Source organism: Eubalaena glacialis, chromosome 1, assembly GCF_028564815.1.
Source record: "Eubalaena glacialis isolate mEubGla1 chromosome 1, mEubGla1.1.hap2.+ XY, whole genome shotgun sequence".
Lineage (NCBI taxonomy): Eukaryota > Metazoa > Chordata > Mammalia > Artiodactyla > Balaenidae > Eubalaena > Eubalaena glacialis.
The window spans coordinates 2,631,324-2,646,231 of record NC_083716.1 but is presented as its reverse complement, the minus strand read 5'-3'; the positions used below and the strand labels follow the sequence as shown (position 1 = coordinate 2,646,231).

At 45.5% G+C, this 14,908-nt stretch overlaps 1 protein-coding gene and 1 long non-coding RNA gene across 3 annotated transcripts in view; one reads left to right on the top strand and one right to left on the bottom strand.

Annotated features, from left to right (window-relative positions):
- The window catches only part of C1H10orf143 (chromosome 1 C10orf143 homolog), a 39,803-nt gene extending 34,950 nt beyond the window's left edge, over positions 1-4,853 (bottom strand). For both annotated transcript variants that reach the window (XM_061191882.1, XM_061191892.1), the window contains exon 1: positions 4,704-4,853. In XM_061191882.1, the coding sequence (XP_061047865.1) occupies positions 4,704-4,772 (69 nt within the window). In that variant the 5' untranslated portion in view covers positions 4,773-4,853. The remainder of the gene's footprint in view (positions 1-4,703) is intronic.
- Positions 4,597-14,043, top strand: LOC133092544 (uncharacterized). Its single transcript, XR_009701068.1, has 4 exons — positions 4,597-4,986; positions 8,891-9,502; positions 13,004-13,202; positions 13,823-14,043. It is a non-coding gene; the product is annotated as an uncharacterized LOC133092544 (long non-coding RNA).
- Positions 14,044-14,908: the final 865 nt, after the last annotated feature.

The window sequence follows — 14,908 nt, the reverse complement described above, 5'->3', positions numbered from 1 at the left end:
GAATTAAACTAGAAAGCAATAACAAAGATCTCTAGAAAATGCCCAAATATTTGGAAACTAAATAACACACTTCTAAATAACAAATGCATCAAAGAAAAAATCAATTGGAAAATTCTAAAGCATTTTGAACTGAAAAAATAAAAAACAAAACATAACATGCACTAAAGAAGAAATGTATAGCACTTGGTGCCTATGTTAGAAAACATGAAAGGCCTCCACCCAGTGACCTCAGAATCCACCTTCAGTCACAAGAAACAAAAGAACCAGTGAACCCAACATGAGAAGAAAAAGGGAAATAAAGAAGATGAGAGTGAAAATTATTGACAAAGTAAATAGAAAAGCAATAGAGAAAAATCAATGAAACTTAGAAAGACATCACATGTACATAGATCAGAGACTTAATATTGTTAAGATGGCAATATTCCTCAAATTAATCTATAGATTCAATACAATCCCTATCAGAATTCCAGCTGATTTCTTTGCAGAAATTGACAAGCTGATCCTAAAATTCCCATGGAAATTCAAGGAACCCAGAATAGGAAAAACGATGTGGAAAAAGAACAAAGTTGGGGGACTCTCACTTCCAGGTTTCAAAACTTACTATAAAGCTACAGTAATCAAGACAGTATGGTACTGATATAAGGACAGACATACTGATCAATGGAACAGAACTGAGAATCCAGGAAAAAACCCTCACATTTACAGTGGACTGGTTTTCAGCAAAGGTGCCAAGACAACTAAATGGGGGGAAAGAATAGTCTTTTCAACAAATGGTGTTTGGACAGCTTAATACCTACAGGCAAAAGAATGAAGTTGGAACCTTACCCCACACCATATATAAAAATTAACTTGAAATGGAATGTAGATCTAAATGTAAAAGTTAAAACTATGACTTTTAGGGAAAAAAACAGGCGTATGAAATAGGAGAATAATTTTGAAAATCATGTATCCAATAAGGGACTGGTATTAAAATATACAAAGAACTATTACAACTTAATAATCAAAAGACACCAACCCAATTTAAAAATGGGCAAAGGATCTGACAGACATTTCTCCAAAGAAGATATACAAATAGCCAAAGAAGCATATGAAAAGATGCTCAACATCATTAGTTATCAAGAAAATGCAAATCAAAACTACAAAGAGGTATTACTTCACATCCACTTAGAATGGTTACAATTTAGAAAGCAGATTAAGTGTTGGTGATGATGCAGAGAAATTGAAACCCTCATACACTGCCAGTGGGAATGTAAAATGCAGCAGCCACTTTGGAAAACAATTTAGCAGTTCCTCAAATGGTTAGAGAGTTACCATATGACCCAGAAATTCCACCACTAGGTATATACCCAAGAGAAATGAAAATATATGTCTATACAAAAACTTGAACATGAATGTTCATAAAAGCATTATTTATAATAGCCAAAAAGCCAAATTGTACACTTTAAATACTTGTAGTTTGTTATACCCCAATAATGTTGTTAAAAAATAAATAAAAAGAAAGAAATATGATAGGCAAAAAACCCTGTAATAGCCAATGAATTAACGTATCCTTCTATTTTATTTCTAAAGGACATCAACAAAGAATGGAAAGAAATTACAACACAGGAAATGGCCACTTATCCCTAGGAATCAAAAGCTGGGAAAAGGGATCTTGGATCAACTCAGATGAAACCAGAATAAAATATCAATCCGACGTGAGCCCAGGCATCTCAGGTATGCTCTGCCTAGAGAACGTGTTCTTTACACAGCTTTTTTGGAAGGAGAGTCTTCAGGGAGACGAAAGGCTGAGTAGACATGAATCTTCAGGTGTTCTAGGCAGAAACTTCTATTCTTAAAGGAATGGTGAGTGTGGTGGGCAGGGACTGAAAGGAGCCAGGCACTGGACGCCCCGAGTCACGGCGTCAACCTAAGCAAGGACCTCACGTCTCTTCTTCCAGAGCCTAGAACAGTTCCTGATACAAAACAGATGCTCAAAAAACAGCTACCCAACGGAAACGATAAACACTACTGATATTTAACTGCTACACGTGTTACCACATTAGTTAACCTTACGATGATCAGGACACTAACAAGATTACAGGAGAGGGCTTCCCGGGTGGCGCAGTGGTTGAGAATCTGCCTGCCAATGCAGGGGACACGGGTTCGAGCCCTGGTCTGGGAAGATCCCACATGCCACGGAGCAACTGGGCCTGTGAGCCACAACTACTGAGCCTGCGCGTCTGGAGCCTGTGCTCCGCAACAAGAGAGGCCACGATAATGAGAGGCCCGCGCACCGCGATGAAGAGTGGCCCCCACTTGCCGCAACTAGAGAAAGCCCTCGCACAGAAACGAAGACCCAACACAGCCAAAAGTAAATGAATAAAAATAAATAAATAAAGAAATAAAAGATTACAGGAGAGGCACCTGACTCTGGTTCATGAGACTCACTCATTCCAGAGATGGGTCCTGGTGGCTGTAGCTCCTAACTCCACGGCTGGTTTTAACGCACAGGGTGTAGGGCCACTAGGCTGTCACAGAGGTAGGAAAGGAGCTGCACTTCCTGAGTAACCAAATTCTGAAGGGGGGTGTGTGTGTGAGAGAGAATGGAAAACTTGGGACAAGAACTTGGCTACTGAATTGAACTCAGTCTGGATTATTAGATCAAAGACTGGGACACAATACAACATAAACAAGAACTTTATCAAATTAGGAGGCAATATACACCACAGCAATAAGGTACCACCTCATCCTTCTTTGGTCACAATTAGGAAGTGTTGTAGCCTCAACCTGGGCATTTAATTTCAGCAATTCCAATCTGAAAGATCACTCAAGGTTTCTTCCATTAAGCCTTTCCTGTTCTCTCTCATCAATAGTGACCTCCGGCTCCCCATCTCTGACAGCCCATGGCATCACACTTTTCATCATTTTATGGCCAATTTAGGACTTCGTTTTGAAGTCTCATGTTTTAGTTCCACAAGCCCCCCATGGGAAGCTGTATAGCCCAGTGGTTAAGAACACAGGCTTCGGAGGCAGACAGTGGGGTTTAAGACCTACTGCCACCACTTGCTAGCTGTGTACCCTTAGGCCAGTTGATTAACCTCTCTGTACCCGAGTTTCCTCATTGGTAATATGGGTATAATAACGGGTTGTGGTGAAACTGATAACCCACGTGGTAGCCACTCAAGGACTGGCAGTATCTCCCACACCTCTGCTAAATGTCTCTAAGCCACACAACTCAGTGTGGCCTAACAGGAATTCCTCCTCCTGCAGTCACACGTCAATCTTTCCTCAATGACAGCACCATTGCATATCCAGGTGCCCAAGTCACAACCCTGGGAGTCACCTGGACTCCTCCCTTGACATTTCCTTCCACATCCACTCCACCAGCAAGACCTGACTGTTCTTCCTCCAAAATATACAGCCAAGTCTGTGTACTGTCCCCATCTCACTCCCTTCTGTCTGAACCTCTGTCGCCTCTCACGATCTATTTACTCCTGGCCTCCCCTCTTGACCACTATCCCTTTCATTTCCCACAAAGCTGCTCCGTGGAAAGAGTTAGCTCTTTAAATGTCAGGATGATCGTGTCACTCCACTATTTACTTCCCACTGTCTGGAGGACAACACCCAAGGAGTGGTGAAGCCACGGACAAAAGGAAACTGGGTCCCTGGATGTCTTTGATCTGGGTACCACCAGACCCATACTTATATTTAGCGGCTCTGTGTTCCACGGCCCTGGGCTCACCTCCATACTGTAATGTACGGGAGAATCAAACTTCCATCCGGTTTGAGCCAATGTGGTTTGAAGTCCCTCTGTTACAGAAGCTTAACCTATGCCCTGTAATATGGCACAAGGGAGTGGGGCGCCACTGTGACAGAACCTAAGTGATACTGGCTCATGGTCAGGCAGTGGGTGGTGAGGAAACATGCTGCAGAGTAGAAAGCTCGTCACTCCTGCTATGCTGTGCAAAACATTTGAGAAAAACGTTGCCTGCGTTAACTCAGAAGGCACATCCCGTTCTTATGGAGCCCGTAGGTCCAGAAGAAGCAGACAAACAATTAAGAAGCTCGGTATGGTGGCAGATCCTTGCTGCTCTTAGAAGGAAATAAACGCGATGAAGTGAGAAACAGCAATTCGCAGGCAGAGGTGTTAGACAAGAGCGCAGCTCAGAGGCCCTGCCCTCCTGCTCCAATCCCACAGGACTTCTTCCAGTTCCCTAAAAGCCTACGCGCTTCCTACCCACACTGTTTTCCCTTCAAGCCTCACACAGACCCGATTACCCACCCACCCCAGCTTGATTAGGCCCTGGCCCCCTTACTGATCACCTCTTACCCTGCTCTCTCACAACAAAGCACTGGCGTGTCTACTCACCTGGCACCCATACCACACCCAGCCCAGAGCCTGCACGTGGAGGCGTGACTTAGGAACAGCGGCGTGCAGAACGCAGGACACCCCCCTGACCTAGACATCGAGACCTTGCAGGGAGCCCCGCGCACATCTGAGGGACCCTACGTCTCCAGTGCTCCTGAGCGCCCGGGTTCGCATCTCTGCGCAGGCGCGGCCTGAGGGGCGGCCCCGCCCACTACGCTCCGCCCCAGCAGGTGAGCGTGCCCCGCTCCGGCCGGGCCTCCTCCCAGGCAGGGCGCCAGGAGACTCGAGGCCCAGTGGAGGCCCGCCGAGAGCCGCCGCCTTCCCGTTCCTAAGGCCCAGGCCCCGGGGGACTCACCGCGTCCCCCGGAACCTGCAGCTCCTCTGGCCTCCGCCGTCGCCACCGGCCCAGCGCCAGGGGGTCCATACGGGCCCAGGCCCGAGTCCGCCCAGCCTCTCATCCCCACAGCCCGCAAGGTGCCGCTGCCGGCCCACGCCGCCGCGACCACGCCCTCTTCGCCCACGTGTCCCGAGGGAGCCAATGAGGGGCTGGGGGCGGGGCGCCGCAAGGAACCCTTGAGACCCGGCGGGCCCTGGCGGCAGGCAGGAGTAGCGGAGGCCAGAGCCTTGAGGAGACGAGGGTAAGTTTGCCTCAGGTCATTGATTTGGGACGAGGGCTGGCCGTCACTTCTCCGATCACTGAGTCGGCCGTGGGGCTCCAAAGAACCTACTCTTAGGGTTTCGCCACGATTCGACTACAGACCCTGGACCGGCTGGAGGAGCGCCCGCCTCCTTTCTTGTGATTGGTCTCCGAGCCCCGTCTGCGGCCGTCTTCCTGTGGCTGGTTGGCTGATAGAAGGCGCAGCGGGCCTTATCAGCATCGGAGAAGCTCTGGCGTCTCTGGGAGATGTAGTCCCGGGGATGCAGCTTCAACTTCCGGGCGGGAGCGGGCCCCGGGAGGCTGCGCGGCCGCGCAGTGGAATCCTGCCGGGTTTGCTCGGTGCACGATAGCTTCTCGTCTGGAGGCCCCGGGAGCACCCCGCTTCTCTGAGGCTGCAGGCCGGGGCTTTTGGGCTGTGCGGAAGGGGAAACCGAGGCCTTGCTGTCCGCGCCGTCGTGGGGTGGGATTCCGTCTGTGCGCAGTCCCCAAACCGTGGGCATCGCGCCCCCGACCCAGCGCTGTGCCGAGCTGCACTGCCCTCATCTCAGGGAGCCGAGGGTCAGGAGTCAGCCAACCTGTCCAGGCTGGAGCGTGCTCAGGCTCGGCCGGCCCCCGCACCCCACCGCGGAGCCCCCGCCGGCTTCTGCACTAAAGCGCCGAGCCCGAGATCCTTTCTGGTTAACTAAAATTGGTATAAGCCAGTCCTTTGACAGTGATTGGCTAGTGGGTCTGTTAGGGGCATGGCTGGCTCTGGGACAGATGTTCCTTACTGTTTAAAAAAGGGGCTGGATGGTTGGGGGCTTAGTTCTTTCCTGCTGTTGTTGCCAGTGGAAGCTCCCTGGAGCTGCTGCAGCCTTATTATCACCATGAGGGCAGCTGGTTGGAAACTTAGTGAAAAGTAGGAAGGCATCCAGGCTCTAACAATGTGAGCTTCTGAACCAACCCCAAACCGGCTGACCACCAATCTCCAGACGTCTTGTCTTGTCTCTGTTATTTGAGTCACTGTAAATTTACCATTTTGCTGCAGTTGGAGGCATCTTTTGTCACAAAGACTTGTCCTTACCCGTTGTGGTGAAAAGCATGAATCCCTACTCAGTTGGGCTACTTTCTGCAGGATATTCAGCAAATTAAGTAGCTAATTATGTCAGTTTTCTCATTTATAAAAGGTGATGACTCTTCTGGTATTGGGAGGATTAACTATAAAGTGCTTAGAACAATGCCTGACACAAACTAAATACTCAATCCTACTGCTAGTACTTCTAGGACTACTAGTTAATCCTGTGTCAAAAACCCTTGGGACCTTCCAGTTACAAGGTGATTAAGTTCTGGGCATGTAATATACAGCATGGTGATTATACTTAACAATCCCGTTTTCTTTATATATTTGAAAGATGCTCAGAGAGTAGATTTTTAAAGTTCTCACACAACACACACACACACACAAAATGTAACTATGTGAGGTGATGGATGTGTTAACTTACCTGATTGTAGTAATCATTTTGCAGTATATACATATATCAGATCATTACATTGTACACAGTAAACTTACACGACAAATGTCAGTTATAGCTCAATAAAGATGGGTGTGGGGACCTTGGGGCCAGATGTTGTTTTGGAATTCAAAATTTTTGTATTCTGTGTTAAAGGGCAGTATGCCTACTGCATGAAACACTTTCAGCAGGGTCTGGAACAGCATATAATCAAAGACAATGTTTCTGCAGCAAAAATGTGTGAATATTCACAAATTTTAACCCGAAGTGGGATATATAAAGGCTATAGTCTTATGTTAGTTCCAATGAGTTTGCTCCAAACTTAGGGGGAAACTTCTAAGTTTTAGAACTTTTTGCATTTCAGAATTGAAAATAAAGTACTACTGTGGGCCTGTATTACTACCTCTACTTTAAAAACTTTGCATGTATGTGTCTTGCAGTTGAGATTAAATGACCTGCTTTGTCGTCCAGTTTCAAGTTCACTGTTCTTTGCACCTAGGGCTGCTTTTTCAGATGCTTGAGCCAACCATTGGGTAATGGGGGTACAAACGCTTAGTCCCTGAAGTAGTGACAGGTGGTCTCCTTGACGAAACTCTACTCAGGTTCCTCTGAAATCTCTTATCAACTAGGCTCTGACCTTTGGGCTCCCGTGTTCATCCCTGCATTTTCCAGTTTCAGCAAGAATCTTGCTAAGTCAGCTTAGCCAGAAGCCCCCACCCTTGATATCTGATCACCCTTGGTGTCTGATTGGGCTCCTCATCCTCCATCATCCCCCAGGGGTTGTCTGATCATGGTGGCCTGCCTTCAGCAAGAATGCTGCTAGGTTAGTTTAGCTAGAATCTCCCCTTACCCCTGATGTTTCCTCCTAGAAATTTTCCATCCACTGACCCCACTCCCCCACCCCGCCATGCTCCTTGGCTATAAATTCCCACTTGCCCTTGTATTTAGAGTTGAGCCCAATCTCTCTCCACTCCTGCAAAAGCCCATTTCAGTAGTCCCTATACCTGTCACAATGGTCCCCCTGAATAAAGTCTGCCTTATCATTCTTTAACAAGTGTCATGATTACTTTTCTCTTTAACACAATTGGTATATTTAGAAGGACGCAGTTTAGCTTATCACACTATTTACCAAACATCACTCATTTGGGTACCAACCACAAGATGTATACTAAACCTCTCCTATTATTTACCTAGTATATTTAAATTCTTAATATCTTAAAATTTAAGACTTTAAAAATAATACAAAATATCTATAAAGTGATAGTTTAAAGGACTTGTTATTCTAATATGTTAAATACATTAACAGAAGAAAACAGGAGAAAGCTTCATGACATTGGATTCTTGCATATGATGCCAAAAACACAGTCAACAAAAGAAAAATTAGATAAACTGAACTATATAAAAATGTAAAACCTTTGTGCATCAAAGGACACTATTAACACAGTGAGGTGTGCTGGGGGAGTGTTCATTCCTGAGCCTCAGTTTCGTCCTCTGTAAAATAGGAATAAAGCCTTCCAGGGAAGTCAGAGCTTCATGGAGTAGCTGGGGGTTGTCTTTAACAACATGCTCAGTGCAGCTTCCCTAAGAGGGGTTGTGCGCATACACATGTGTCTTGTGCGTCTGTGTATGTGTGGTGAGGAGGGGGCCAGAAACAGTTTTTTTTCTTTTTTTTTTTAAAGTGTTGAAGCGCTAACATGGAATAGTAAGGAATTATTTTTATTTATTTATTTATGGCTGTGTTGGGTCTTCGTTTCTGTGCGAGGGCTTTCTCTAGTTGTGGCAAGTGGGGGCCACTCTTCATCGCGGTGCGCGGGCCTCTCACTATCGCGGCCTCTCTTGCTGCGGAGCCCAAGCTCCAGACGCGCAGGCTCAGTAATTGTGGCTCACGGGCCTAGTTGCTCCGCGGCATGTGGGATCCTCCCAGACCAGGGCTCGAACCCGCGTCCCCTGCATTGGCAGGCAGATTCTCAACCACTGCGCCACCAGGGAAGCCCCCAGAAACAGTTTTGATTCAACTGTTGCAAAGTCATTACCTCTACTCTTCCATTGACTGAACCTTCCTCCTTTAAATCTTTAATGACCTCTCTAAAAAATGACTACCTCTGCTTATCCTGTTGGCATGTAACAGAGAATATATACAGTGTATCTATATACATGTATATCTCCAGAAACACATAGCCTGGCACATAATAAGTGTTTAATAAATGCTCTTTCCCTTCCTTCTTGCCCTCTTATTTTAAAAAAATTCCCAGAACTACTTTGGGCACTAGAATAGGTTATTTTCTTCCTTTGAAATTCACAATTTCATTAGACATTATATGACAATGTCGGTTATCTTCTTTGCCTGGAAACACTTCTCCCTAAACTGCAACAGCTGTCTTTCTTGTTTTTCAGAGGCCGAGGGAACCACCCCTCCGGAGAGAAGCCGAGCCCACCCCGCCCCCACCCCATCTGCCTGATTCCGGTCCCTCAGGGCACTCATGCCTGGATGGTGGGAGGCTTTCTTTTTTTATCCATTGATGTTCCATATCCCCTCCAGAAGGGCTGTTCTCCACTGGGCAGATCCAGGCCTGCAGTTGGCACTCAGGAAATAACCATACACTGGGCGTTAACAGACTTTAGTGGTCAATTTTGCACCATTGATTTCACTTCATCCTTGCAGCAACACAGCAGGGCCCGGGCTGTCTTCATGTTCAGATAAAGGAACAGAGAAACGTCAGGCTCAGAGATGTTGCCTACGGTGCCCAGGGCTGCAAAAGGTTGAAGGGCGGACCTGAATTCAGACACAACTCTGTCTGGATTTCTTACGCTTCTGCTGGCCTTGCCTTTGGTTCCGGTGGAAAGCCTCCTTGTTAAGCTGCAAACCCCGTGAGTTTGATCAAACAAACAAACAACAACAGTTCAACAAACAAAACAGCTCTGCTAGTTGCCCCAAGGCCCTTAATTTCACCACACAATTTTCCAGACGCTGCTGGCAGGTACAGAGTCCCAGTCGGCTTCCTCAAGGTGAGCCTCTGCTGCACCCCGACATGAATAATCTTTATTCTGATCACCCACCTTTGCATTCGAAGTGGTTCATGCACGGGAGTGTGTGGCCAAGGGCTTCTTCTCTTAAGAATCTGTGTCCCCAGCGCCCAGCACAGGCGGGACCCAGCGTGAGTACTCAGAGCTAGGCCGATGAATGAATGAGTTCAGCAGAGGTAGCTGTGTGGCGTCAGCTCCAGCCACAGCCCAGGGAGGCCTCAAGACAGGGGCCCCTGCCCTCCTGGCCCCTCTGGGCTGTTTTTAGCTAAAGACATCTAACATCTCTGGGATGTTAAATGGGACAAGGAAAAAATGAGAGTGCACAAGCCATCCACTACTCCACCTCTTGTCTCGGTGATTATGTCTTATGTTTCTGTGCCACAATCAAAGTGTTACTAAAGAGTGGCTGGTCAGGATGCCTACAGGTCCCCACGCTCTGCCTGCATCTTCTGCCTTGGTCTTCAGCTCAACAGTACACGGGTGACTTGAGGGCCCACGCGCCGTGGACAGCTGCTCCATCCCAAGAGGGGTCTGAAGGATGCCTGTCTCTCTGGAAAGTCAGCACATGTTCATCTTCCTAAGGGTCATGGTTTTGTTCCCATGTCATTTTAGCTCAGGTTATTATTTTTTTTATGGCAAGACTCAGTATAAGATTTTTCTAAATGCAATCCTTATAATGATCCAGGAATATTTCATTAAGGCAAATAATAATAACAATAATAATAACCCATCATTTTCAACTTTCAAAATAATATCTCTACATGGAGACCTTTGTGATCTGAGCCATTTCCCTACATTATTTCCTGACATTGTAAATATGCTCTTCAGGGATGATCAAAAATAGATAATTATTTGAAAGACTTTATGACCAGTGCAAATTAGAGATTTGTATGATACTGTATAACATATGTGCACCCATCCATCCCATAATGGAACTGTAAACACTTGCTTTATACCGTAGGCAAGGATTTTATAGTCTGCCATTTTGCATTTTCTACATAGGTGCTGTAGAAAAATTGAAATATTAATAAACCACAAATGTGCCTTCTAAAAGCAATAGCTTTAGGTTTGAACAGAAAGTATTAATTGTATCTCATTTTAACTTATCCCTGCTTCTAATCGCTGGGTAATGATTGTTAAATGCCAGACACCAGTGTACTTTCTATGGTACACTATGTTTCGACAATAGATTAAAATTTTAGCATGATGTTTTATATTTCACCCTAAGATTTTTTTATTTGCAAGTGTATGAAGTCACACTGGCTATGTTTGAGAATCCATTTTTGGCATGTATTTTCATATAAATTATAGGGTGTTTTTGCCTCTCAGCTCTCACACCATAGTAAGGAGAAACCCCCAGGATGTGGAAATATGACTGAGGCCGCGTTAGTATGTGGGTTGGAAATAATGATTATAAATGACTCGGTAGGTAGAGAAAATAAGGGGAGAAGACTTACTGGGGAGAAGTAGAAAAGCTTGCTCTCTTTATGCACAGCTGGAAGAAGGCACCATGAAAGATATATTACTAGTCACCTTTTTATTTCTAAGGGGTTTTTATTAACCCCTTTTTATCTATCAAAATAAATTGATTGCCAGCAGATGCCGTATTTTCTATTTGAAATTATAAAACAAAAGCAAAGGCACACAAACTCACATACTGCATCTTCCGGTAAATAAGAGACAAACCCCTCCAAAGAGATTGCTAAATAGTGTTAAAGATTTTTATAGCCATCCCTTAAAACAGAACATTTCATTTAAGGATCCGAGTAGGCCTTGGGATTCTTCAGAATTTGGCTCCCCCCTGCTGTGTTAGTGGACAGGAATTCCAGAACACTGTTAGTAATATTTATGTCCCATCATAAAAGGACATATATCTGTAGGGTAAATACAGTTATGCCCGATAATAACTCTGTCCTGGGTAAGGAATGATATAATAACCTGATTCAATGGGAGAAAAAAAAACAGGGCCCAGAATCCATGTGAAGTGTATCCAGTCATTTCTAGCTGTGATGCAGTGACAGAGAACATGCGGAAACCAGAAAAGCAACATTTCATCCAAATGGGCGAGAGCATCTTCCTGGTCCTCACCCGCTGGGGAGAAAGGCCTGAGAGTTTGGGACAATAGGAATAAAACACAGCAGTTTAGGAGCTGGGGCCTCCCGTGCAGAGGGGCTTGGGGGGTGTGAGGGTAGCAGGCTGCGACTGAAGACCTACCTGAGGCCCCAGGAGCTTTGCCTCTTCCATCTCAGCCCTCAGGGCAGCTGCAGCCTGACTTCTGACGGCTCAGTGCCTGGCAGAGCTGGTGTGTCGTGTCCGTGCAGAATCAGCCAGACGTGCTGCTTTCTCCTTCAGGTCCACGCCATAAAGGGTTACCCAGTTTAAGGTCCCCCACTTCTGCCTCTTATCATAGGAAGGAGACTTTTCCCCCCCTGTATCTCCTGTTATTCATTTCTTAGTTCAACAGATATGAACTGAGAAAAGAATGTATGTCATAGCTGGAAGGTCTAAAGGTCATGTTGGCATCAACATTTTTACATGAGATATTTGTTCTGATTAAAATAGTGAAGTGTATTTCATACAAATGAGCAAATAATAGATACTAACTTAAACTTAGGCTAATAATGGAGTCACCACCAAGTTTTTGCTTTACTCTGGTGAAGAGACACAACCATGGAGGTTTAGCTACTTTATCAAGAGAACATGAAAGACCGACCCATTTATTTTATATATGTACTACAGGGCAATAGCGCCTACGCATCATTTAAAAATCAGTGGTTTGCTTTTTTCCTTCCTTGTTTGTTTGGTTCCAGAGGAAAGAATTTAAAGTTGGCAATTTTTTTTAAAGAAAAATCATCCCAGCCATTGAAATCCGGGCTGGGCGAGCCAGTTTGGAGACCATGGGAACTGGGAATGCTTTTGGAATTTGAAGCAAATCCAAACCTGTTCACATCACCCAGTGCTACTTTATTATTTCACCACCTTCCTGGACTTGCCCCTGAGCTTCACTGAGAGCAGCTGCTGCCACACTGTGGGGCAGGGGGCTTGCACAATTGCCTGAGTGGGAGAGCACCAGCATCCCTGCCCCGTCCTGCCCGCTGGACTCCAGCGGGGGCCACTGTGCCGGCCAAGGCTCACACAGCCCAGGCTGGACAGCTCTGGAAGGGGTCCAAGAATATAGACTTTAGGTGATTAAAAAAAAACAAAACTTGGTGTTCCTTTGCCCTACACCTGGGAAAATGTCACCACTATCTTTTAGATGCTAGAGAGGCCGGGAAGGAAGCTGTTACAGGTGTGGCCGACTTTTGAGGCATTTTATCAAACATAAGACTATGGTGGTCATAGATTTAACTGAAGTTAAACCAATTAGCTCTCCAGGTTGGGATGGCTTCTGCCTCATGTGAGAGAACCACTGATTGGCCATGGCTTGCCCCCCAGAAATATTAGGGTGTATTCTCTAAGGGGTGTGTGTTCTCCCTTCCACAGGTAGGAAGGGCCAGCTCTGCTCACGGTGCTCCCTGGACACTCCAGACATCCACTCTGTGAGGTGACATCTCCAGGCAAAAGCAGCCTATGAAAGTGCCAAGGTCAGCGGGACAGAGGGCCTGTGAACTCAAGCGTAGGTGGAAGGATTCTCTTTGAGACGTGACATCTTGGAGCCACACGGCCCAAAGGAGCTTGCCTGGTTAGAACTTCTTAGTTCTCTTAAGAATTACCTCTCATTTTACAAGTGATCTTGTTTGTGACACCAAGGCAAACTCATTTGTATCCTTAGTTTCTCAAATTTGAAACAAGAATTACAAATAGGAGCAGAAAATTGACTCCAAATGGACCTGGAGAATAAATACACAGACACACATGCACACACACACACACACACACACACACACAACACTGTTTATATGTAAAACGTTTGACTCAAGACAACACACAGCTGCATACAAACACACAGTGACTATGTACACTCATGATCAACAAAGTGCCATGGAATCTTCATCTGGGTGATCACATGGAAAACTGAAACTTCAGGTAGGCAAAGATGCATGTGGCAGTGTATGTGTAAGCTTTTCCTTCTCTCTCTCTGCACATGACCCTTCCCTCCAACCCCATACTAGCGGCTTTCATATGTACAGCACAGACTTGGTACATCTTATAGGACCTCAAGTACACTGCCAATCGAACTGAGAAGGCAGGAGAAGCTGTTAAAAATTGGCAAGTCAGGGTAAAGCATGTTTTTGGTGGATCAGTAGAACCTCTATAGGTAGAGCATCAGTTTGTGTTAATTCTGAATTGTGACGTCTCCAGGTTGAATAAAGAAACCACTCAACAAAGAATGCTCCTTCCCCAGCCTGAAGAAGCGGCTGGTGCCACCTACAGCCTGGAAACTGGCTCTACAATCCTCACCTGCCGCCCTGGCTGGTCTTCCGTGGAAGAGAGATTAGAATTGATGCAGGGGATGGAAAATGGGCAGTCAACTCTCAAGATGAATTTTCCCTGATAAATTGTCAACAGCTAGAAACGTGTTTAAAAATTATTTTGACTAAAGAGCTTTTGAAGATTGTAGCAATTAGATCAAGATTTGTGAACTACATTTCCTATAAATATATTTCTTCTAGAGAGCACCTTATGGGATGTGGTCACATATATTTTTTTTTGGCCCATAGCAACCCCAAAACGTTCAACTCAGTGCTATATTAGGTTAGTGGGTACATGCTTATCCACATTGTCTTATTTTAGGGGAAAAGAGATTACTGTGAAACCATCAGATAACACACACTTCTGAAAAGAAATGAAATGTATTTTTATCGGTGGGGCCAAGATGAAGTATGTCTTGAAATCTGTTTTACACATAAGCTTGCTCATAAATTGTCCATTCACTGCTTTGAAATCTTTTTTCACATTTGAGGAGCTGTCACAGGTCCCTAATAAACATGAGTCTTATTTAGTTTACTGGATATGTAATTCTTCTTTTCTTTGAAAATAATTATTTTTCAAGCAAGTGCAGCAAAAATACAACCAATAAAAATCTCGCTATGGCAGCATAAACAACCTTTATAGCCAGCATATACATAGAGTTCTTCCAATAATAGCAGTTTCTGGTAAGGAAGGGAACAAAAAATTGGCCAGACTTTGCCAAGATCAAGTGCGGGGCTCCTAAGGGTTGACAGAGGAAACATCATAGCCCATTCCCACTTCCCTATCCCAGACTAGTTCTTGGTTATCAGGGTGACATTTGTAGCATCCCAGTTGCCAGGGAGGCCCTTGGGCCAAGGAGAACAGGGCTGGTCACTTGGTTGGACCCAGTGTCCAGTTTACCTCAACGTGGTTTGTGAGACAACCTTCCCAAGGCCCATTCTTGGGGCCGCCAAAGCTGATGGACAGCGGGATGAA